General features: G+C 34.1%; 1 protein-coding gene across 1 annotated transcript in view; it reads left to right on the plus strand.

The window, feature by feature from the left end:
• Positions 1-27,204, plus strand: part of LOC149895606 (limbic system-associated membrane protein-like) — a 97,284-nt gene that overhangs the window by 65,353 nt on the left and 4,727 nt on the right. Inside the window, exons 3-9 of the mRNA XM_090118708.1 lie at positions 9,859-9,958; positions 16,346-16,435; positions 17,313-17,440; positions 24,699-24,893; positions 25,347-25,488; positions 25,905-26,002; positions 26,401-26,522. Of these exons, the coding sequence (XP_089974834.1) occupies positions 9,898-9,958; positions 16,346-16,435; positions 17,313-17,440; positions 24,699-24,893; positions 25,347-25,488; positions 25,905-26,002; positions 26,401-26,522 (836 nt within the window). The 5' untranslated portion in view covers positions 9,859-9,897. The remainder of the gene's footprint in view (positions 1-9,858; positions 9,959-16,345; positions 16,436-17,312; positions 17,441-24,698; positions 24,894-25,346; positions 25,489-25,904; positions 26,003-26,400; positions 26,523-27,204) is intronic.

The raw sequence follows: 27,204 nt of genomic DNA on the forward strand, positions 1-27,204 counted from the left end.
GTTGTTGAATGAAGTCGAGAAGTATTCATAGATAAATCAAATTTTTCTTCTAAAAAATCAATTAACGGCTGAGATTCCTGAGAGCGAAAATTAACATTAAAATCTCCAGTTAGAATCATCGGTAATTCATGATAATTACTATTTAAAAGTCGAGAACCTTCAATTGTGAAGTGAAGTAATTGCTGATGAATAAATTTTATGATATTTGTCAGGCTAGTATTTGTAGAAATATAAATAACAACGATAATCACAGGTTGGTCATTCGTATTAACACATCGAACCAAGGCGATGTCACCAATTTGTGAAACCTCATCGGAAATTTGTGATAATATAGTTGGTGAAATATTTTGAATTGGTGTTACATTGTTCAGTGTATCTGTAGATGAATGATATACAGCTACTCCACCAGCAGTTGAGTTGGGTCGTTTGTATTAGGTTTAAAGAATCATTTATTCTCATTTAAAGACTTAAAGCTAATTACATGAGAATAACATAACAAAGTAAATAAATAATCTAACAGTCGTCCGGGCACAGCTATTCCAAAGGTAGGTGTTTTATTCCAGAAGTGATAGGTCATTAAGTATGTGATCAGCTAGGCGCTTTTTAAATGTATAAATCGATTCAGCTGTTTTTATATTATTGTTTAGTTATTATTGTATAGTATTGGGTAACGCAATAAAAATTTTCAATAAGAATTTGTTCGTCATTTTTCATCCAAGTTTCGGAAAATAACAGCAATGTGGACCTTTTTAATACTTTATCATTCAGATCAGAAACATGAGCACGTAAACTTTGGCAGTTGAAGGAAAATAGTGTAATGTTACTCTCATTTACAAGGTTATATAATTCTTCCTGTTGTGTTATTAGGCGAGAATTTGAAAGTCTTTCAAATTCACACTGTAAATCAACTATTCCCCCTGGACGCTTTCTTCCATGATAAAATTTGTTGTCATCGGTGTTTGAGACAATGAACAATCCATTTATATCAGTTACTCGTGATAATGCTACATATAACAGCTGCTGACTGTGACTTTTATTGTATTCATAAACGATTTGATCAAAAGTACCACCTTGAGACTTATGTATTGTAAGCGCACAAGCAGATACTAATGGAAAGTGATTTCTCTTTGCAAATATTGTCTTATTTCTATTCATTGGTACAGATGACAATCTTCGTAAAATTGGGACTGCTGTTCTACTAATGTTTAGAGTTTGAATATGATGGGCAGCTTTTTTCCTAATTTTCTCTCCTATCTTACCAGGAAACTCAAGCCATAAGCGTATGATGTTATCACTGTCATCACGTTCAATATACACTAACTTTCCAACACAACCGTTGGCTAAGCCATCAGATACATCAATATTGGTTGTAATAATGTAAAATTTGTTAAGAACTAATATGATTTCATAAGGCGATCCTCCTGTATCAATAACTGACATTTTATGAAATTGTTGGCGTACATATGCTTCTTGTTCAACTGAATGACAACCTATATACATATCTGTTGCTATGGATACTACTTTGTCTTCAGCAATATTTAAAATAGATTGATTATAATCCGCAACATGTTTATTTTTATTTTTAATTTACTTATTTTAAAAGTAATAAATAAACAAGTATATTAAGAGATTTTCAAAAAATTTTGCAATTTAAAATAATGTTTTTAAAACTGTTGAATTTCTCATTCACTTTGCTATTCACAATTGATCCGTTTGAAAATTTGAAAATAAATAATCCTAATTGATTATGATATTTGCCACTAGCTGGCGTATAAGTCAAGAAGCGTGTAGTATATGACATATACTTACAACCAATCAGAATTATTATTTTTAAATGGCGGAAACTACGCAGACTATAGTAAGCGTTACTTCCGTCAGAAAATAAATCTGAGTTACTCCCTAGTCGCGCCTAAAGAAGTTTTACTTCAATTAAAAAAGCAATGAGTAAATTGTAATGTTCAAACCTTTTAACAAGCTATTAAATTAATCCACAAATCAAATAAACCCACTACACCCTACATACTTAACGTTTGATAGATGCACACGCGTGTGTGACGTCATGGCACGTGACGTCACGCGACGTCACGAGACGGCCAATTATTTATATCTATAGGGGTGTTTGGAATTTGTAGATTTGATTCTGTATTGTGTAAAAAGGGTAGTTTTATAAAGGCTATGTACTTTTAAAAGCTAAAAAGATGTTATGTAATTATGTCAGTAGGTACATATTTTTGAAGTGAAACCTCTTTAGTCGCGTTGATAGTAAAATTTCAAGGTCATGTCACGGCTATACCGTCACGTCATGGAGTAAGGCGACGATTTTTTTTTATCTTGCCAAAGAAGTTTCACTTCTGACACAATATGTGCTCATTACATACGCTCTTTTTTCGCATTAATCTAATTATTTATTAAAAATCATAAACTTGTCCATAATATCATCACTGAAACTCAACAAACAGTTATTGAACTCGAAAAATATGAAAAACAAACATTTTAATTCAATAACACTGTAAATTGATTGCTGACATGTTACGTAAAACATACGCACAGAAACTATGTTAGAAAACGCAGTAACGCATGCGTGCGTTGCGTTTTTATTTGTTGTATATTTTAACCAACTAGCGGTCCGGTCATATATGGCCAATTTATAGCACTTAGAAATCGCGTACTACGTACTTATTCAAGGGTGAAATTAATTATGAAATGTTTTCGAGTATTGTAGTTGTAGTTCGAGTGATTAGCGCGTTATAAATTAATATAAGTAAACTCAAAGCTTTATATGTATTATTACTAGCTGTGCCCTGCGGCTTTACCTGCATTGCTCTGCTCCTGTTGGTCTTAACGTGATGATATTATATAGCCTACTAGTGGTCCGCCCCGGCTTCGCCCGTGGTACATATTTCGCAATAAAAAGTAGCTACTAATATTATAAATGTGAAAGTAACTCTGTCTGTCTGTTACTGAATCACGCCTAAACTACTGAACCAATTTGCATGAAATTTGGTATGGAGATATTTTGATACCTGAGAAAGGACATAGGATTGGTTTTATCCCGGAAATCCCACGGGAACGGGTTTTTCTTTGAAAACGCGGGCGAAGCCGCGGGCGGAAAGCTAGTAATATTATAAAGTATTTTTATTAATACGTAATATTTTTATACATACAGTTTGATTATTATTTTTTCTGCCACTATATTAAGCCTTAGAAACGGGCGTGGTTTTTTTCTTACATGCCATATTTATGTAGATAACTAGATTTTATTATTAGGGTTAGAATAATAAATAAAATATACATAATAAATATTATAGGACATTATTACACAAATCGACCTAGTCCCACAGTAAGCTCAATTAAGGCTTGTGTTGTGGGTACTAGGCGACGATAAATATAATATTTAATTTAATAAATACATATATAGATAATAACACCCAGAGCCAAAAACAAATAATTGAGTTCATCACACAAATATTTGCCCTGACCGGGGATCGAACCCGGGACCGTCGGCTCAGTAGGCAGTTACTTGACCACTGCGCCAACCGCGTCGTCAATTAGAAAATTGCGAAATAGAAAACGCGAGGCAAAGGCAAAGTAAATTACAGTACATTTGATCATTACAAACTCAAACTTATTCAATTCAATTAGACTTCTTCTAGAAGCACTTTTGAAACGTCATTACATATTTTTAACATTTACCACCGATTCGGAAAGCAGTATCACTGAAGAAGAACCGGCAAGAAACTCCATAGTTGCCCTTTTAAATTAATCAAGCATTATTGTAAACACAGTAGTCAAATTATAAATATTTATCACAAAACAATACAGGTTAATTGTGTTACATGGTCGCTCGTTCGTTGCTATTGAATTATTGGAAAAACACGGGTGAATATTGTGTCTGCGTAACGCAGGGAAAATTTAATTAAATATAAAATAGACTCGTGATGGCAGCGTTGCTTCTGAATTCTGGTGAAGTTTTTGTTGCAAAATAAATGTATTATATGAACACACGGACGGATATAGTGTACTAGCTGTGCTCCGCGGTTTTACCCACAGTGCTTCGCTCCTGTTGGTCTTAGCGTAATGATATATAGCCTACAGCCTTCCTCTATAAATGGGCTATCTAACACCGAAATAATTTTTCAAATCGGACCAGTAGTTCCTGAGATTAGCGCTTTCAAACAAACAAACTCTTCACCTTTATAATATTAGTATAGATGAATTATGAAAACAAACTGTAAAAATTGTATGTGCGTAATGCAAGGGAAATTATTATAATTAAATAAAAACTTATAAAATAAACAACCTATGGCCTAGAACGTTGAATTGATTATTGATTATTGGAAAAAACAGAGACATTGTGTTACAGAGAAAATTGAATTAAACATAAAATAGATTACTAATGGCACGCGGCGTTACTTTGGTGAAGTTTTTAGTTGACAAGCGATCATTGAAAAAATAAATGAATTATTGGAAACACACGGGTGGGTATTGTGTCCGGGCAATGCATTGATGCAATTTTTAAATAGATTTGTTATGGCTGGTTGTGAATATATTTTAAACAGAACTTGTGTTGTAAAGGGCTTTATGAATAAACTAGCGGTCCGCCCCGGCTTCGCCCGTGGTACATATTAAGCCTATGTTCTTTCTCAGGGTCTAAAGATTATCTGTGCCAAATTTCATGAAAATCGTTCCAGTAGTTTATGCGTGAAAACCATACATACATACATACAAACCTTTCCTCTTTATAATATTAGTATAGAAGTAAAGATTAAGTAGGTACGTAATGCAGGGTTCATTAGTGAAATAGACAAACAAAAAATTTTCTCTTTTATATGCACACGCTGGAAATTAGTGTCTTATTAATTTAAGGGCTGATTTTTCAATGCTTAGATAAAACTTATTCGTCGAAACTCGAATAATGTATAAAACTACCATTTTAAAAACGTATTCTAATTGCCCGTATTTGACAGTTTACGTGTCATTTTGATATTATCGTGTAATACTTTATTGGACGGATAAGTTTTATCCAAGCATTGAAAAATCGGCCCTAAATAAAGTAGCCTATATTTTTATCAAAACGCATCTTAATCGATACAGCTGTTAGCGCGTGATAACGTTACAAAAAATATTCTAATTGAATGTTCAAAATCCTTCCAGTCAGAGGATATTTGCGACATTATTTATCACATTACAAAATTACATCAAAATCTCAAAAGCCGTTTAGCAGCATTTCAAGCATACTAAACGTCACAATAAACGTTTTTAAAGTCGGTTAAATGCAATATTCACCCCTTATATAAATATCATCCCCTATCAAACAACCTTGTTCTCATATTAGCGATCTTGTTTGTCATTATACAATAGTTTAACCCGGCTTCGCTCGTTGATCGGGATAAAAAATCAATTTCCCAAAAAAGTAATTATTGTATGGCAAAAGAATTTTGTGAATCGGCCGAGTATTTTTCTATTTTTAACATTATGAAGGAGCTTAAAATATAATAACTGTATTCAGAACATTAAATTCAAATATACTAAATTCGTCGTCTTACTCTATGACGTGACGGTATTGCCATGACGCGACCTTGAAATTTTACTCTCAACGCGCATATAGAAGTTTCACGTTAAAAACCGCTTCAAAATCCGTTGCGTAGTTTTAAATATTTAAGCATACAGACACACAGACAGCGGAAAGCGACTTTGTTGATATGGAAAACAATTTTCACCAAAATAATTAGTTTTTGAAGTGATACTTCTTTAGGCGTGTTGAGAGAGAAAATTTCAAGCTCGCGTCATGGCAATACCGTCACGTGACACGTCATAGAATTTAGTATCTTTGATTCTTTGCAAAGAAGTTTCACTTCTGACACGTGTGCTCGGCACGCTATTTTTTATAAATTAATCGCATATCTTTGAATAATTTAATCCACTTTGAATTCTTTTAAAACATATATCAACCAAAAACATAATATACAAAGGAATTTATATCTACTGACACATAAAATCGTATTATTATCGGTTCAATCGTTTCGTGCGTTGAATATTCTTTTAAATAAAATTATAGGCCCGTAAATAATTTATAACATATTGAAAATGTATTTCCTTCCTTCTTCCTACTAATATCAATACTCAAATCTTTACCAATATACAAGGTATGTAATGTTTGTTTGAACGCGCTAATCTCAAGAACCACTAGTCCGATTTGAAAAATTATTTCGGTGTTAGATAGCCCATTTATCAAGGAAGGCTATACGTATATCATCACGCTAAGACCAACAGGAGCGGAGCAATGCGGGAGAAACCGCGGGGCACAACTAGTTTCCTTTTAAATTATATTTAATATATCCTTAAATCCTGATTTTTATGTTCCAAAGCTACGAAATGACTAAACCAATTTCGATAATAATACCATTAATAGATAAATGATAATACCAGTGGACTCCCATATACTCTCACGGAGATTAAATTTAATTCCAACTACAAATAGGGGTCAAAATGCATTTAAATTTTATTGGGGCGTTTCTGGGACCATAGGGGCAAGGGTCAAATAATAAATTATTCGAATGGATAAGATTTACAAATTAAAATTCACTTTTTAGGGTTCCGTAGCCAAAATGGCAAAAACGGAACCCTTATAGTTTCGTCATGTCCGTCTGTCCGTCTGTCCGTCTGTCCGTCTGTCACAGCCGATTTACTCGGAAACTATAAGTACTACAGTGATGAAATTTGATGGGAATATGTGTTGTATGAACCGCTACAAAAATATGACACTAAATAGTAAAAAAAAGAATTGGGGGTGGGGCCCCCCATACATGTAACTGAGGGATGAAATTTTTTTTTTCGATGTACATACCCGTGTGGGGTATCAATGGAAAGGTCTTTTAAAATGATATAAAGTTTTCTAAAAAACATTTTTCTTAAAGTGAACGGTTTTTGAGATATCAGCTCTCAAAGTCGTAAAAAGTATGTCCCCCCCCCTCTATTTTTATAACTACGGGGTATAAAATTCTAAAAAAAATAGAGGTGATGCATGCTAATTAACTCTTTCAACGATTTTTGGTTTGATCAAAGTATCTCTTATAGTTTTTGAGATAGGTTGATTTAACTGTAATTTATTATATTTGCTGCTACGGAACCCTTTGTGCGCGAGCCCGACTCGCACTTGGCCGGTTTTTTATATTTTGTTATACGTAATACCTTTTTTTATCTCACAAAAATTAATCTTTTGATTGTTTGTTTGTTACGATTTAATTAAAAAACTATGTCGATTTAAATCAGTTTCTTTTTTTCGGCGTAGAAAAAAGGCTAAAAAATATTAAATACGTGAATAACCAACGGGCGGAAACATAGATGATATCAAATCTTTATTAATAATACGAAATATCAATACGAACTTCTAATGCTTTTTAAATATCAATAATGCAATGTTTGCAATCTAAATTACCTAGGTATATTCTTCATAGAGATATTTCTATAAAAAACGTACAAAGCCACGGGCTAAAACTAGTTTAGATTTCGTTCAAAAACTTCCACTAATGACAGCAAATTGACTTTTAATTACACTTTTTAGTTCGGAAACTTGAAAGAACATTAGAGAAAAAAACTTCAAAGAAACACTTGTTTGAAGATAATTTGTTTTTTATCTTATTAGCTACATAAATGCTAATTAAAATATGGTCTACTAGCTTTTAGCCGCGGTTTTGTCTGAGTGGTCAACGGAAATTATAACTATTGGAATTTATAAAATTTGTAATGATTTAAATACGCATTATTTTCACATAGTTATAGTTCATACCTATAGAGGAAAATTTTAAGGCTTTCCGCCCGCGGCTACACCCGCGTTTTCTAAGAAAAACCCGCATAGTTCCCGTTCCCGTGGGATTTCCGGCATAAAACCTATCCTATGTGTTAATCCAAGTTACCCTCTATATGTGTGCTTAATTTCATTGTAATCGGTTCAGTAGTTTTTGCGTGAAAGAGTAACAAACACACATACACATCCTCACAAACTTTCACATTTATAATATTAGTAGGATAGGATGAATATTTATGAAATTAGTATTGGTACAAAGTTTGAATTTAATTAATATGTCAATTTAAAATAATAATAAAAATGGAGTCTAAAGAAGTTGGTTACATACAAACATACAGGTGAATCTAATAAAAGCGTGTTAAACATTAAATCTATAAAAATACACACACTACCATACATTTGACACACACACGTACACACTCTTTTGAAGTACAAAACTTCTAAGGCGCGTTGAAAGTAAAATTTCAAGGTCGCGTCATGGCAATACCGTCATGTCGTAAGGCGACGATTGGTATCTTTGAATCTTGCCAAAGAAGTTTCACTTCTAACACGTGTGCTCGGGACACACGCTATTTTTATGGTTATAGTCTGACCACCTACAAATAAAACACAACCCTCTTTCACGCAGTCGGTTAGCAAGTTATAACATGCTATGAAGCAACTATTAAGGCACCCTAAGGAATGCTATTGCAAGGGAAGACCACCCCTATAGGAATCAATCAAACTTGAATTATAGTGAAAATGTTAGGTGATATTAAATTTTTCATTTATTTTGTGGTATTAGTTTAAGGGTTGCCAATTTTAGTTGTTATGCATAAAAGTTTAACCTTTAAATTTTATACAGGTTACATTATTTGTAACTACTACGAAATTATTATAAATATTATTTAATAGTTGACTTTTTATTTTAATTAAATTCATTCGATTAAGATTTTTTATTTTCATTTTGTAACTGCTTATCTCCTAGTGATCGTAACTCGTAGTATAATTTTATAGTTATAGCCTTCCACTATTTCTGAACTATCTAGACAAAAAACAATAATTTGAACCGTCATTTCCGAGATTGTTTCGTACACAAACTCTTCGGGTAGTAGTTATATAACACAGTTATATAACACAGTTATATCGCACAGAATACATAATAGTAGCTAAACGCTACAGAACGGACACTCTCCGCCTCCCGCCAAAATGAAACATTTACCTCCCCCGCACGATCAGTCTAAAAATGGTCCATATTTTTCTACAGGGACGAGACGCAACGAAGATTGACAATATTAATTAAATTGACTTAAAGTAATTTTATTATTTTGGATTTGTGATTATCGTTTTTCGTAGAAAATGGTTAGATATTGTGCTGTTTATGTGTATTTCACCAGAAAAACGCGATTTTTTTTTACGCTAGTCAAAAATGTGCCAACCATAAAGCGTTAACACACACATTTGCAGTCTCTACAGTGTGACTGTCAAAACGATAATTTTGTATGGAGTGTCCGGGGTGCGGTATATAAGTAACCGAAATCGTGAGCGTTTTCATTAGAGCCAGAACTCAAGTTTCGCGTTGTGGTTCTTTTTCTGTGACTATATACTCAAACTCAAACATTTATTTATTCAATTAGACTTCATAGAAGAGCACTTTTAAATCGTCATTACATATTTTTAACATTTACGTCCGATTCGGAAAGCAGTATCTATGGAGAAGAACCATTAAGAAACTCCATAGTTGCTCTTTTAAAATTACTAATATGTATTTCAAAGCTAAAGAGTTTGTTTGATTGCTTGCTTGAACATGCTAAACTCAGATACGGATTAGTAAAATTATTTCACGGTTAGATAGTGTAATTTGATTCACGGATTTGTATCGAGGAAAAATAATCGCTCGAACTCATAACCATCACGCCACGCCTGTTAAAACCAGATTTGTCAGATTTTTTGCAGTCAATAGCGGTGTTTACCAGCTATACGTTTTGACTATAACATACTGTAAACACTTAGATACCTACAATTTAATAGTTGAAAAGACTCACTATATTCATCTCTTTTTATCGTTCCAGATGAGGCAGTGTGCGACAAAGACGAGTAGATGCTGAGACATGGCGTCGTGGCTACTACTGGCAGCCATCTTTGGGGCTGCCCATGCGCAGAGTAATAGAAGTAAGTTGATGTAATAATTATTATAATTAGGTATGATATTAAAAAACTGCGAATTTTTCTAAATTGACGATGCCATGCATTTGCCTGCGACATTTATAAATTATGCTTACCTATAGCTTTTCCGCGGCTTCGCCCGCTTTGTCTGAAACTTAATAAATTATAGGTATACTAAAACCTTCCTCTTGAATCACTCTATCTATTAAAAAACGCATCAAAATCAGTTGCGTAGTTTTAAAGATTTAAGCATACAAAGGGACATAGGGACAGAGAAAGCGACTTTGTTTTATACTATGTAAACCTATTTGATTTTTCGACAAAAACATCATTTGGTTTCAAAATCGAATATTTAAACTGTTAAAATATATCAATAGGTACCTCCAATGAGCGTGGTCATAGGCGGAAAAAAAAATTTGTAAAATACCTCCATTTATTTCTACGTCATATCGATTATCGATTCACGATCAATAGAAAATGTTCGAAACGGAATATAAAAAAAAATATAAAATATATACAAGTGTAAAATATTTATTACTAAATTACTCTACGCGTATTAAAGTTAAACCACTGAAAGTTAAAGAACGAAAAAAATATCATAACTTAAGACGTTAGTATACCATTTACAAAAGCGTCTTGGAAAATTTTTCCAACTTTAAATATATCGAAAAACTACGGGTATTAATTCGTTGCAACTGACAGACGGCACCATTATTTATATAGGAGTTTCGAAGTTTTTAAACACTCGAACGGAAAACAAAAGATTTCGCTATATATCATTTTTGTTTGAGAAATAAATCTTAACGTTTTTGAAGTTAGCAGGGTTATATCACAGTTGACAGATATATACTACGTACATACAGTTAGGAAACTAAGCCCCCCCCCATGAAATTATGACGTATAGCTATAGGGCTGTTACTTTTTGATATTTAACCGACTTGAAAAATAAAGGAGAAGGTTATCAATTCGGCCTGTATATTTCTGTTTGCTTTTTTTCACAGTTGATTTTGTGGTAATTTGGAGATTAAAACCCGTTAAAATACAAAAATGGTGTAGCCTAAATATGAATTTACAAGAAGAAACAATCCGAATTAATACAGCTTGTAAACGTAAATACGTTTTTATCAGTGCTATATTTCGAAATCTAGTTTTGTTATGGACGCCGAAGGCTATTTAATGTACCTAAATTATTTATAATGCTTGATATTTGTATTATACATATATTCAATAATTATTTTAAACCAGAATTTACAATACTTGTATGTAGGTATACCTACTAAATTATTTTTAAAACGATAAATTAAATTAAATTAAAAAACACAAAATATGCAAAAATAAATTAAAATTATTACTATACGAGCATAGAACCTCTACCTTTTTGTTTTAGGAAGAAAAAGAAAATAGTTTGACAGGCTTAGTGCTTGACAAAGTGGAGACGCCACGTATCGATAAAAATACAATAATTATAATATCTATCTTTTTCTTCCCTAATATTTACGTAATTATGCACATAAATTTAAACAAGATTTTTTTAAGGTTTCCATTTTTTTAGATTTTTGTGCTCTTCTAGATTGCGTAAAAATAGATGCGATCTTTAAACAGAATGGACTCCTAATAGGTACTATTTGTAGCTATCATTTTGATAGAAAATATGTCAACATAATATAAAACTCATACTGCCATATCTATAGAAATTAAAAGCCAATTCGCCTCATAAGCGAAGCGTTGAGGTGGGTACTACTGTCACTTCGCGCAAAACATCTGATTTTTCAAACTTAAAATGTCTTTATGTATCATACATTGCACTTGTAAGATAATACATACACACACATATTAAGAAAAAACACTATTTTTAACATTCATGATATTTTTGATGTCATTTTTGTTATTTAAACTAGTTAAAAAACAGTTTAAAAAAGTTCTGTCTTGGACGTCCGTGTGTCTGTATGTGCGGAGGATTTTCTTGTTAACACGATAGCGACCGAAATACTTTACTAATCGAGTCTTTTTTTAGGGTTCCGTAGCCAAAATGGCAAAAACGGAACCCTTATAGTTTCGTCATGTCCGTCTGTCCGTCTGTCCGTCTGTCCGTCTGTCACAGCCGATTTACTCGGAAACTATAAGTACTACAGTGATGAAATTTGATGGGAATATGTGTTGTATGAACCGCTACAAAAATATGACACTAAATAGTAAAAAAAAGAATTGGGGGTGGGGCCCCCCATACATGTAACTGAGGGATGAAATTTTTTTTTTCGATGTACATACCCGTGTGGGGTATCAATGGAAAGGTCTTTTAAAATGATATAAAGTTTTCTAAAAAACATTTTTCTTAAAGTGAACGGTTTTTGAGATATCAGCTCTCAAAGTCGTAAAAAGTATGTCCCCCCCCCTCTATTTTTATAACTACGGGGTATAAAATTCTAAAAAAAATAGAGGTGATGCATGCTAATTAACTCTTTCAACGATTTTTGGTTTGATCAAAGTATCTCTTATAGTTTTTGAGATAGGTTGATTTAACTGTAATTTATTATATTTGCTGCTACGGAACCCTTTGTGCGCGAGCCCGACTCGCACTTGGCCGGTTTTTTTCTCTTACGCTTGAGTATGCTCAGGAATAGAACCCTTTCATTTTTCAGGGTCTGATTCGATGTGGTTTAATTGTTATTAAATAAACAAAAATAATAATTAATAAATAATTATTAAAAAAAAATTATGAGGCGTGCATTTTTGGATTTTCCAAATTATTTATTTTTATTACAATGTATTACTTAAAAATGTAAAATGCATATGAAAGAATAACAAACACACACACACACACACATCCTTACAAACTTTCGCATTTACAATATTAGTAGAATGGATAGGATAGGATGTGTGTTTACATGTAGTTGTCATTCTTTATTCGAACCGCTAGGGACTGCAGGAACATGGCTTCCTGAATCTGTGTTCCCCGATGAGTACAATATGGGGGTCTTCAAGAGGAGAGTGAACAGGTAAAGCGCGCTCCATCTTAGGCCACATCTCAGCTTACCATCGCGCGAGATAGTGGCCAAGCGCTCTCCTATTGCAGCATAAATAATAATAGTTGAAAAAAACTAAAAAAACACGCTTTTAGTTGGGTTTTCTATAAAACGCGAGTTTTTTATATTTTTTTTTAACTATTATTTATTTTATCAAATTAGTGTATTTTCATCGGTCCTAAATAAATCTACAAAGTTTGAACGAAATCTGGCCGTTTAAAGTGGGTCAAAATCGCGCCCAAAGAAGTCGGTTACAAATATATACAAACATACAGGTGAAGCTAATATAAAGCGTGTAAAAAAGACAATATTTTAAATTTTCTTATTTATTTGAATGCGGATGAGGTCATGGACATAGTTTATTTACGACTATATAATATGATTTAGTTATTATCAATATGTTTTTATAGCCCAAGTCTCATTGGTGGCATTAAAATAAATATTGTTAAGACAAGAGAGGCCATAGATCAAAGTAACAAATACCTGATTATGTTTTTGTTTATTTTTGCCAGTAGATCTCCAGTTGTACTTAATTATAGTTTTAAGTAGGTATACTATACTTAATATTATAAAGCTGAAGAGTTTGTTTGTTTGAACACGCTAATCTCGGGAACTACTGGTCCGATTTGAAAAATTCTTTCTGTGTTAGATAGCTATTTATCGAAGAAGGCTATATAATATCATCTCGCTAAGACCAACAGGAGCGGTGCAATGCGGGTAAAACCGCGGAGCACTACTAGTAATAGAATAAAGATAATCTGAGTTTATCTGTTTCTTATTAACACAATTTTAATAGATTTACCTGTATTTTTGTACATAACCAAATTTAGATACGATTTTGACTTTAAAATGGACAGATTTAATTCTTTGTACACTTATAAATGATCGGTGACAATATAATATGTTCATGAGTTGAAGCATTCATTAGTTACTCATAGTTAGTATTATTGTTTATTATTAATTATACACTAGCTTTCCGCCCGCGGCTTCGCCCATGTTTTCAAAGAAAAACCCGCATAGTTCCCGTTCCCGTGCGATTTCCGGGATAAAACCTATCCTATGTGTTAATCCAAGTTACCCTCTACATGTGTGCTAAACATTGTAATCTGTTCAATAGTACATAATATTTGCGTGTGAGTAACAACTAACAAACATACCTTCACCTACACATACCTACATCCATCCTCACAAACTTTCGCATTTATTATATTAGTAGGATAGAATAAACTCAAAACTCAAACTCAAACATTTATTTATTCAAATAGACTTCTTATAAAAGCACTTTTGAATCGTCATAACATTTTTCAACGTTCATCATAAAGGTATATGTATAGATAGGATAGGACATTTTGATATTTGATAATAATTATCCTAAGCAAGTTTGTCTGGCCAAAATAAAATATAATCTATATCAGTATTCTTTCTTTCTTTCTCACGTCTCCACCAAAATTAACCACTTTTCCTCATAAATAAAGAAACCCCAATAACAGCGCTTCCGACGGCCATCGTAAACTTAACGCAAAATGGCGGGCGGATGTTTGTGGAAATGTGACGTCATTTCCTGTCTCGTTTAGTGCCTGCGTTTTATTGGATTACGGTGTTTTGGCAATATTTTGGCGGGAAATAATAAATGGTTGTGCATTGTGCAATTATATATTTATATTTTAGACTATTCTATCTATACTATAACTATCTTTACTTAATATTATAAAGCTGAGGAGTTTGTTTGTTTGTTTGAACGCGCTAATCTCAGGAACTATGTTTTTTCGTGCGTACAGCCGGCGCTATCGAATTATAAGACGTTGTCACATCAAAAACCTCAAACATATTTTATTCACTTGGCTTTTTTCTAGAGGCTTTTTTTGTATCTGTCTGTCTGTCCCTATGTATGCGTAGATCTTAAAAACTATGCAACGGATTCATACAACGGATAACATGGCATCAGCCGTGTTTTTTAATCAACTTTTTATAGTAGATTATAGATATACAATAGCAAATTTTGTTAGGTTTTAACAAGCTAGTTATTAGTAGATTAAAAATTATAAATTGCCATAGTAAGCAGTTAGTCATAATATGATTACATATTCTTAGGGCGTATTCAGAAAGAAAGCTTGAAACTTATAAGCGCTTATAAGCGCTTATCGGCGCTTATAAGCGCTGGTAACCCGCGCAGGAAAATATATGAACATGCGCTTATAAACGCTGATAGGCGCCGACAAGTTTCAACAAGTTTCAACAAACTTGTCGGCGCCGATCAGCGCTTATAAGCGCATGTTCATATATTTTCCTGCGCGGGTTACCAGCGCTTATAAGCGCCGATAAGCGCTTATAAGCGCTTATAAGTTTCAAGCTTTCTTTCTGAATACGCCCTTAGAAAATACATAATATATGGAAGATGAAAATCCATGGAGGATTGTCGCGAAAGAACCACAGGACAGTTCTTTGGCATATTATGATTTATGTAGTTACATATTATTATGTGAAAGTTAATTCTAATATTGACATGATTTTAAAAGAGCAACTAACTATTGAGTTACATGCCGGTTCTTCTCCATAGATGCTTTCCGAATCGGTGGTATAAATAAATGTTTGAGTTTGAGTTTGAACCCAGCTCAAACCTAGCCTAGATCTAAAAAGCGAAACAATCAGCCATGTTTAAAAGCAATCCCCGACCGGAAGTGCGATAACGGACCCACCAACTTCCGGTACACTGTTGTATATGACTTCCTTCTATTTTGATTATTTATAAATTAACTTGTTAAGCTCATTTGATACTGGCCTTTACTTATAAATAAGTAGCTTTCCGCCCGCAGCTTTTCTCTCGTAGTCAAAGAAAATTGTAATTTAAAAATTAAATGATTTTAAACGCGTTTTATTGAAGACATCTTTAGGCGCGTTGAGAGTAAAATTTCAAGGTCGCGTCATGGCAATACCATCACGTCATTGAGTAAGGCGACGATTTTGGTATCTTTGAATCTTGCCAAAGAAGTTTCACTTATGACACGTGTGCTCGCTCGGCACACACGTTATTTTTTCATTATAATATTATTTAAGACGACGCGGACGTTTCAAACACGGGTATTTAAAATTTCTAAAAAGATAATACATACATATTACCTATGTATGCACTAGCTATCCTCCGCGGTTTTACCCGCAGTGCTCCGCTCCTGTTGGTCTTAGCGAGATGATATATTTATAGCCTATAGCCTTCCTCGATAAATGGGCTATCTAACACCGAAAGAATTTTTCAAATCGGACCAGCAGTTTCCGAGATTAGCTCGTTCAAACAAACAAACTCTTCAGCTTTATAATATTAGTATAGATAGATATAGTAGATTTTGAATAAATTTTCAATTTTTTTATTTTTCAGATGATGGTCCAAGGTTCGTATCCCGGGGCCATTCTTTCAGGACAGTGGTGGGAGACACGTTACTGTTGCCATGCCAAGTGCAGAACTTAGGTAAGTTATAGTAAAGTTATGATAAAGTCATGTAAAAGTTACAGTTATTCAAATTCTTTGCTTTCATTTTATTTGTACACATCAAAAATAGCACAACTCTACTGTACTTACAAGATTGAATGTACAGTTCCAAGTGCACATCATAGTCAATAACAACATTCATCTTTATCGAAATTTTACTAAAGGTCATAGTAATTATAATAATAAGGACTAAGGGAAATGTGTCTGTGATATTTTATGTGAAGATTTTGTTCAGTTGAACTACCATAATATATGTATAAAAACTATTTAAAAAAAACAATTTTCAGATCCTTAAAAAAATTGATAAAAATTATTAAAATGAGTACAATTTTTTTTAAGAATAGAGAAACTGTCCCGCCTCATGATCGATTTTTTTCATTGAGTTATTATGTACTACGTACTAGAGAGGGCATCGCTACTACACTATTTGTAATACGAGTTAGAGCCAAGCGTTTCAAACATCGCTTATATCTATGACTAACTAGCCGCCCCACGCGCGCCCCGCAGCGCCGCGATTGTCGCACAGATTTTGTTCGTGGTGTGAGGTGTCCTCTCTATACGTAGTAATAATACCTCAATGATTTTTTTCAGTAATCCCTTTCCCTGAGGTGATACAGATATAATATTATTACGTCTTCATGTAATGTTATACCTACGTTTTTTTAAGTTATAAGTGTTATCTGAATTTTAATGTACTGTATCATCTTTTTGGGAATCAATGTATTTCTATTATTTTCTGTTCATTCTATTCTTTCAATTTTTTCTATACAAAGTTTTCACATATTAAAACAAACTATTAGTTAGTTTATTTTAGAAGTTTTCACATACATATGATTTCTCTATCCCATTATTCCAGGATCTCTAGTATTGCTATGGCGACGAGGTCCAGCCGTTCTTACCGCAGCCAGTCTCATGGTGACCAGAGATGAAAGATTTCGATTGGTCGATGGATATAACCTGCAGATAACTGATGTTGGACCGCAGGTGAATATTGTGTAGTTAAATAAATAAATATAATTAATATTTCAGGACATTTTTCACGGCACGATCTGATCACGACTTTCGCTTGTGTTATGGAAACCAGATGGCTGATAAACATATATATGTATATGTCGGCGCAACGACGTAATACGACTACCCTCAAACTACTAAATTATTATAACTAGCTAAAATTTACTTTGATCTTTTTAAATAAGTGGTTGATTAATGTAATGAAATAATTAAAATCACAAAATAATTAATGTTTGTTAAAAATGATAAAAATTCATTGTAAAAATTCGAGTGGCAACACTCAAACTAATTCTTGTGAGTCATGGTTTGCTTTAAATGCGAGCGTCCGACGGCACAGAGCACATTCACTCTCCGTGCGATTAGAGCTTTTTGTGAAAATTAAGCTCTCCATGCGATTAGAGCTTTTTTGTGAAAATTAAGCTTTCCGTGCGAAAAGAGCTTTTTTGTGAAAATTAAGCTCTCCGTGCGATTAGAGCTTTTTGTGAAAATTTAGCATTCCGTGCGATTAGAGATTTTTGTGAAAATTAAGCTCTCCATGCGATTAGAGCTTTTTGTGAAAGTTAAGCTCTCCGTGCGATTAGAGCTTTTTGTGAAAATTAAGCTTTCCGTGCGATTAAAGCTTTTTGTGAAAATTAAGCCTCCGTGCGATTAGAGCTTTTTGTGAAAATTAAGCTCTCCATGCGATTAGAGCTTTTTTGTGAAAATTAAGCTTTCCGTGCGAATAGAGCTTTTTGTGAATATAAAGCTTTCCGTGCGATTAGAGCTTTTTATGAAAATTAAGCTCTCCATGCGATTAGAGCTTTTTTGTGAAAATTAAGCTCTCCGTGCGATTAGAGCTTTTGTGAAAATTAAACTCTCCGTGCGATTAGAGCTTTTTGTGAAAATTTAGCATTCCGTGCGATTAGAGATTTTTGTGAAAATTAAGCTCTCCATGCGATTAGAGCTTTTTGTGAAAGTTAAGCTCTCCGTGCGATTAGAGCTTTTTGTGAAAATTAAGCTCTCCATGCGATTAGAGCTTTTTTGTGAAAATTAAGCTTTCCGTGCGAATAGAGCTTTTTGTGAATATAAAGCTTTCCGTGCGATTAGAGCTTTTTATGAAAATTAAGCTCTCCATGCGATTAGAGCTTTTTTGTGAAAATTAAGCTCTCCGTGCGATTAGAGCTTTTTGTGAAAATTAAGCTTTCCGTGCGATGAGAGCTTTTTGCGAAAATTAAGTTCTCCGTGCGATTAGAGCTTTTTGTGAAAATTAAGCTTTCCGTGCGATTAAAGCTTTTTGTGAAAATTAAGCTCTCCGTGCGATGAGAGTTTTTTGTGAAAATTAAGCTCTCCATGCGATTAGAGCTGTTTTGTGAAAATTAATCTTTCCGTGCGAATAGAGCTTTTTATGAAAATTAAGCTCTCCATGCGATTAGAGCTTTTTTTGTGAAAATTAAGCTCTCCGTGCGATTAGAGCTTTTTGTGAAAATTAAGCTTTCCGTGCGATGAGAGCTTTTTGCGAAAATTAAGTTCTCCGTGCGATTAGAGCTTTTTGTGAAAATTAAGCTCTCCATGCGATTAGAGCTTTTTGTGAAAATTAAGCTCTCCGTGCGATTAGAGCTTTTGTGAAAATTAAACTCTCCGTGCGATTAGAGCTTTTTGTGAAAATTTAGCATTCCGTGCGATTAGAGATTTTTGTGAAAATTAAGCTCTCCATGCGATTAGAGCTTTTTGTGAAAGTTAAGCTCTCCGTGCGATTAGAGCTTTTTGTGAAAATTAAGCTTTCCGTGCGATTAAAGCTTTTTGTGAAAATTAAACTCTCCGTGCGATGAGAGTTTTTTGTGAAAATTAAGCTCTCCATGCGATTAGAGCTTTTTTGTGAAAATTAAGCTTTCCGTGCGAAAAGAGCTTTTTTGTGAAAATTAAGCTCTCCGTGTGATTAGAGCTTTTTGTGAAAATTAAGCTCTCCGTGGATTATAGCTTTTTTGAAAATTAAGCCTCCGTGCGATTAGAGCTTTTTGTGAAAATTAAGCTCTCCATGCGATTAGAGCTTTTTGTGAAAATTAAGCTCTCCGTGCGATTAGAGCTTTTGTGAAAATTAAACTCTCCGTGCGATTAGAGCTTTTTGTGAAAATTTAGCATTCCGTGCGATTAGAGATTTTTGTGAAAATTAAGCTCTCCATGCGATTAGAGCTTTTTGTGAAAGTTAAGCTCTCCGTGCGATTAGAGCTTTTTGTGAAAATTAAGCTCTCCATGCGATTAGAGCTTTTTTGTGAAAATTAAGCTTTCCGTGCGAATAGAGCTTTTTGTGAATATAAAGCTTTCCGTGCGATTAGAGCTTTTTATGAAAATTAAGCTCTCCATGCGATTAGAGCTTTTTTGTGAAAATTAAGCTCTCCGTGCGATTAGAGCTTTTGTGAAAATTAAACTCTCCGTGCGATTAGAGCTTTTTGTGAAAATTTAGCATTCCGTGCGATTAGAGATTTTTGTGAAAATTAAGCTCTCCATGCGATTAGAGCTTTTTGTGAAAGTTAAGCTCTCCGTGCGATTAGAGCTTTTTGTGAAAATTAAGCTCTCCATGCGATTAGAGCTTTTTTGTGAAAATTAAGCTTTCCGTGCGAATAGAGCTTTTTGTGAATATAAAGCTTTCCGTGCGATTAGAGCTTTTTATGAAAATTAAGCTCTCCATGCGATTAGAGCTTTTTTGTGAAAATTAAGCTCTCCGTGCGATTAGAGCTTTTTGTGAAAATTAAGCTTTCCGTGCGATGAGAGCTTTTTGCGAAAATTAAGTTCTCCGTGCGATTAGAGCTTTTTGTGAAAATTAAGCTTTCCGTGCGATTAAAGCTTTTTGTGAAAATTAAGCTCTCCGTGCGATGAGAGTTTTTTGTGAAAATTAAGCTCTCCATGCGATTAGAGCTGTTTTGTGAAAATTAAGCTTTCCGTGCGAATAGAGCTTTTTATGAAAATTAAGCTCTCCATGCGATTAGAGCTTTTTTTGTGAAAATTAAGCTCTCCGTGCGATTAGAGCTTTTTGTGAAAATTAAGCTTTCCGTGCGATGAGAGCTTTTTGCGAAAATTAAGTTCTCCGTGCGATTAGAGCTTTTGTGAAAATTAAGCTTTCCGTGCGATTAAAGCTTTTTGTGAAAATTAAGCTCTCCGTGCGATGAGAGTTTTTTGTGAAAATTAAGCTCTTCATGCGATTAGAGCTTTTTGTGAAAATTAAGCTTTCCGTGTGAATAGAGCTTTTTATGAAAATTAAGCTCTCCATGCGATTAGAGCTTTTTTTGTGAAAATTAAGCTCTCCGTGCGATTAGAGCTTTTTGTGAAAATTAAGCTTTCCGTGCGATTAGAGCTTTTTGCGAAAATTAAGCTCTCCGTGCGATTAGAGCTTTTTGTGAAAATTAAGCTTTCCGTGCGATTAAAGCTTTTTGTGAAAATTAAGCTCTCCGTGCGATGAGAGTTTTTTGTGAAAATTAAGCTCTCCGTGCGATTAGAGCTTTTTTGTGAAAATTTAGCTTTCCGTGCGATTAGAGCCTTTAATGAAAATTAAGCTCTCCATGCGATTTTATGCGGTTATCAATTCGGCCGGTATATTTTTTTTTTATGTATGTACACCGTACACCGTATGTTTTTTCGGATAGGCCCAGTAGTTTTTATTTTATGAGCATTTTTGTCTGTACTCGATGACTAAGTTGATATGTAGCAAGTAACTTTGATTCATATATATTATATGGATTAGATAAATAGAAAAAAATTAGCTTTAATTTGATATGTGATTCATAAATGTGCGTTATGAACGTAAAAATGAATCGAAATCATACCTGTTTGCACCAGGCTGCCAAGATGTTGCGGCCAGGTGAAAAGCGGCAACCGTGATTTTTTAGAATTTTTATATCATTTGACGTGATGTAGATTGTAGACTACGTTTTATTCAAAAAACAAGTGAACGAATTTTTTTCCCACAAATCGATTAGAAAAATTTTAATTAAACATGTTACATGCTTGCGGCCAAATTTTGACTGGCAACCTAGTCGATATATATTCTCCTAATTATAAATATACATAAAAATTCGGTTTTCAGCAAAAAACCGATGAACGCACTGATCCTGCAGCCGGATCTCGTGCTATTATATGTATACTAACGGTCTTACTAATAAAATGTTACCCATTCGCTATGCAATGGATTAGTTATTGCAATAACCTGTCATGTTTTTATGATTGACGTTTCATGTGAGAAAGAGCAGGACACAGCTATGGTAGAAAATGGTAGAAATTTATCCATTGTTTAACTTTTTATTAGTAAGGCACTAATATTATTAAGCTAAAAAGTTTGTTTGAACGCGCTAATATCAGAAACTACTGGTCCGATTTGAAAAATTCTTTCGGTGTTAGATAGCCCATTCATCGAGGAAGGCTAGAGGCTATAATCATCACCCTACGACCAACAGGAGCGGAGCAATGCGGGAGAAACTGCGGACACAGCTAGTATTATAATTTGCACATAGGCTTTATCCAAGTAAATCCACAGAACTACATATTACATTTTCTTCAAGTCCCTCTGAATACCATTATCCTCCCTTTTATTCCATAAAAAACACCATCCAATTTTCTCTAACACATAACGTGAGTTGCCACACACAAAATTGTTCCAGAATATGATAATTGCCATATAAAACAACATTATGGGGCTTCGTTATTTTTTATTGTGGCAACACGAATCGCGATGTCATTTTTAATGTTGGTAACAATGCTTAATTTTTCCCACATTTTTTCCCTTTTTAGAGCGCTTTAAGAATGTCGTTTAACATTTTATGTACCAAGATATGTAAATAAGTTTATGACGCAAATATTACATGCTAGCTGTGCCCCGCGGTTTCAGCCACTTTTCAAATTTTGAGTCAATTGTTTGAAAATATTACAAAATTCATCAAAATCGGTTCAGTCATATCGGTTTGAAAACAGGCTAAGTATTTAGTTTAAAAACTTGCACGTGCATTTCTCCAGTCTACATATAGTTATGTGTCACAATCAGAGGCGGCTCGTGACAAAATTTTATGGGTGTTCACTTGAAATAAAACACTGAAAATACATGGTGTAAAGCAGTACAATTTATCAAAAAAATTACTTAACTATAAAGAAAATGCATACGTGATCGACGACGAACGAGTCTTTCTTTTTGGTGTGCAAAAATATCTATAACCTAAAGCGACAAGACCGATAGACGCCAATTGCAGTTCATTCAACAAAATATGGTACCGAGATTGTGAATGTTTTTTCATCTTGATTGAAAGATGAGCTAAGTCGTCAACGCCCGTTTCAGTCCAAGCACTCTCACCTCCGCCGGCCGCGCCCGCTTTAAATAAAAGACACGGAAAACAAAATAGTTTGTTGCTTTCATCACAACCACACAACCACGGTGTTTTCACATATTGTTCAGATTTAAACACACGCGTATATGTTTTCGTTTTTGTCGTACATTTTTGCGTAAGATCAAGTTCAGGCCGTGGCGGTCCATTAGCTTTACATTCAAGCCGAATTTGTAACGTTTTATCACACTTTTTAATGAACGCCACATTATAATTATTGTTCATTTTAACACTCACAAGTAATACTGATAACTACAGGCTATTTCAACACGTATTTTATAATTTTAATTAGAAAATTGCATGAATCGCGCGCGTGCATTGAAGTTGACTCGAGTGTTTGTTTATATTAATAGAAGTGGTAACTGGCAACGTCGCGCCGCGCCGCGCGCGCTATCGCTGTCCTGCCGGGCGGTAAAAACGAACCGGCAACGTTTGCGGGTGCGCCGCTCCGAATTTTGCTACTTTTCCATAGAAAATCTTTTGTTTCACGCGCAGGGCTTTGGCAAAACCCTCTCTTTCACTCCTATTGGATTTCGTATTAGGAAATGTACTAAATCTTTTTTCATTGGATCGCAATCGTGAGCGCACCGCTTCGCGCGTTACATTAATACAGTAGGTATTATACAGGTGTATGGGATGATGGAATGATGGATATATTCATTGGTATTAACAGTAGTTTTAAAGATTACGATTGATTTTAAATAGTAATAATTAATGGTAATAATTAAATTAAGGACTATGATTTTATTATAATTATTTATGGGAGTTCACTGCACCAGCGCTCCTTAGGGCGAGCCGCCTCTGGTCACAATTCATCAAAATCGGTTCAGCCATATTGCTCTGAAAACTGACAAAACCATATAAAACTATCTGACAGTTTAAAAACTTCAATTAAAACTACATTACACTACTTTTTTTACCTACTTTGTAAAAATTCTAACTTTCATTCACCAAATTACGACTCCTTAATTCTTAATCAAGTCATTTAAAAACGAATAATTTCAAATCAACAGGACATTAACAAATCAATATTAGACAAAGTAGCTTATAACTTGAAAGCTTTCAAGTTATCACTTAATGAAATCTAAGTAAATTGAACGTCGATCGGTCCGTCCGTACATTACTTAGTTATGACTTATTATTCAATTTTATCAAATAGATATTCGCATTTGGACTAATGAAAAATAATAGGTTTTCTGCTTTAAATAGAAGTACTCTTTAGGTATAGTAATTGGAGTTGACAAGACTTACAATTAAGAAATAAAATTTAGCAATCGTTTGAAATAGAGCAATAGTTGCTGAATACATACATACATTGTTGCGCATAGTTCCCGTACCTGTGGGATTGCCAAGATAAAAATTATTTATGCGTTAATCCAAGTTACCCTCTATATGTGTCCCAAATTCCATGAAAATCGGTTCAGCAGTTTTTGCGTGAAAGAGTAACAAACATACATACACATACATCCATTCTCACAAACTTTCACATTTATAATATTAGTAGGATAGTAGAGGATAGGATAGGAAGTAGGATTAGTCATTTTATTTCTCATGTGATTATTTAAGGCGTTTTACTGAATGACAGTAATAGTAGAAAATGTTAAAAATATCATAAGACGATTCAAATGTGCTTCTAGAAGAAGTCTAATTGAATAAAAAATTGGTTATTTGTAAAGTAGGTTTACGATCGAGATGTTTACGTGATAACGTCTTATTGGCAGCGCTCGAGATGAGACGGGAGATCGGTCCGTCTCTCTCTCGTTATACCTGCGATCGCGCTCGTGAGGTTTTGGTGTGACACAAGTTTCTGAACATGTCACCCGACTAAAACGACGTTAACGTTATCACGTTAATAAATATTTGTTTGACATATAACTCCAAAATTGCAGGACGCAGGCGACTACGTCTGTCAGATATCAGACCGAGTCGCTCGTGACCAAGTCCACACTGTGGAGGTACTCGTCCCTCCCAGTGTGCGCGCCTCGCCCGAGTCGCGGCACGCGGCCGCGCGGCGAGGCGGTGCTGCTGTGCTCGAGTGTCGAGCTTCCGGGAATCCTGTGCCCAGTGTGACGTGGCATAAGTTGGTAAGTGTGATAAATAGGGTAAGTATGGTAGGATTTGGCAGAAAATTGGTAGCATTTTTAAAAAAATGGTAGGTTACTAGGAAGTAGTTGGTTTTGGTACAAAATGGTACATTCATGACAGCAAAATAAATCAAGTGACAACTTATTCATTCTACAGTGCCACAAACTTAACTGACCCGGTGGCAAAAACTGAGACTACGTTCCGCCATTTTGAAATGTCACATTTTCACAGACTTTTCATACGAAATATTTTGTTTAAATATAAAGAAATCGACATCAGTGACACCGTCACCGGGTCAGATAAGTTTGTGGCACTATACTATTCGTATTGTCTAAAATTAGTTGCGTCTACAAATAGCCAAAACAAACTGTCCAACTACCATTTTATTGCATATCAACACAACTGTATTATAGAGCATGAAATCAAAATTAAAATAGCTTAATCCATTTCAGAACGAAACCAGCACGCGTCTCGGTGAAGGTCCCCAGTTACAATTATCAAGGTTAGAGAGACAGCACAGTGGGAAGTACGCGTGTACTGTTGACAATGGTGTTGGACCTCCAATAGTTACTGAGTTTCAACTGCAAGTCCTGTGTGAGTATACATTATACTCACGGCTCGCAATCACGTACAAATGCATAAACAAACAGACTCACACACACAAATTTATAAATAACTAGCGGTCCGCCCCGGCTTCGCCCGTGGTACATATTTACGTTTTCTCTACATAAAAACCATCCTCGTACTTCAAGGAATATAATAAAAAAAGAATTATCGAAATCGGTTCAGCCGTTCTCGAGTTATGCGCTTACCAACACATTTTGCGATTCATTTTTATATATAAGAGAAGATAAGAAGATTAATTTGACAATCACACAAAAATGCAACGTATTTTACATATATTACCAACTAGACTTTACAATAACACACAAATGCATAAACAACACTCACAATCATGTTCATACAATGATGTACAATTAGACTGACAGTCAATACTATTTAAATTTCAGTTCCACCAGAAATAACAGTGGAACGGTCGTGGGTTCACACGGGGGAAGGGTTTCGCGCTGAACTGCTGTGCACAGTATTAGCTGACCCGCCGGCTGAGGTATGTACTCAAACTCACACTCACACTTAAGCTAATACACAAACTCATACTAAAACTTAAGCTACAACACAAACTGATACTAATATTTAAACTCGATCACATAAGACTTGAAATTAAAATTATTCGTTCTTTCCTCATTCAAAAATTGAGACATTACATACTGTAATTAATAATTATGGTCGTGACATATAATGCTATATATTTTAGCAGTCAGGTTTTTGAAGTGAAACTTCTTTAAAGTAAAATTGCAAGGTCGCTGCATGGCATTACCATCACGTCATGGAGTAAGGTGACATTTTAACTATCTTTGAAACTTGCCAAAGAAGTTTCACTTCTGACACGTGTGCTCGGCATACACGCTCTTTTTTATGTTGATAATATGATTATTATTATTTCAGGTACTATGGTACCAAAACTCGTTTCCTATAAGTGCAACGGACAGAGTGACTATGTCGGTACGGGGGAACAACCACACATTACTTATTGCTAATGTGCAGCCGGAGGACTTCGGGAATTACACGTAAGTTACTGTAATAATAATAGTTTAAAAAAAACTAAAAAACATGCTTTTTATAGAAAACCGAACTAAAAAATAGAAAATTTTATCAAATTAGTGTATTGTCATCGGTCCTCAATAAATCTACAAAGTTTGAACGAAATCTGGCCGTTTAAAGTGGGTCAAAATCGCGCCCAAAGAAGTCGGTTACAAACATACATACAGGTGAAGCTAATATAAAGCGTGTAATAAGGAATTATTTGGTATTAAGAAATTGTAATAAATGTATTTCGCTCACGATAGTAAAATTTAATTAATCCTGTGTTGGTAAACTATAGACTACACTTTTCATCTGATTTCAAATGAGGTCTTTCTGGTTTTATAAAACTGTATTTAGTTTGTAATAAACAGTTTTTCATTCAATCATAGAAGATCGAATGTTGTATTGGTTACCAATCTACATCTTTTTACTAATATAAGTAATTGTGTCTTATAATATTTGTAATAATAACAGCTATATCTGTACTAAATTTTTGCAAATAAATATACTTCTAATAATTTGAAAATTGAATTTTGAATTTTAATTTCAATTTTGCATTTAAATTTTGAATTTTTCAATTTCGCATTTGATTTTTTTTTAACTTGAATTCTTCGTTCGAATTCTTCATTCGAATTCTACATTTGAATTTTGAATTTGAATTGTGCA

The sequence above is a fragment of the Colias eurytheme genome, chromosome 31 (genome assembly GCF_061535395.1).
Source record: "Colias eurytheme isolate Ceu_HAF_F1 chromosome 31, ilColEury1 Martin Lab GWU primary, whole genome shotgun sequence".
NCBI lineage: Eukaryota > Metazoa > Arthropoda > Insecta > Lepidoptera > Pieridae > Colias > Colias eurytheme.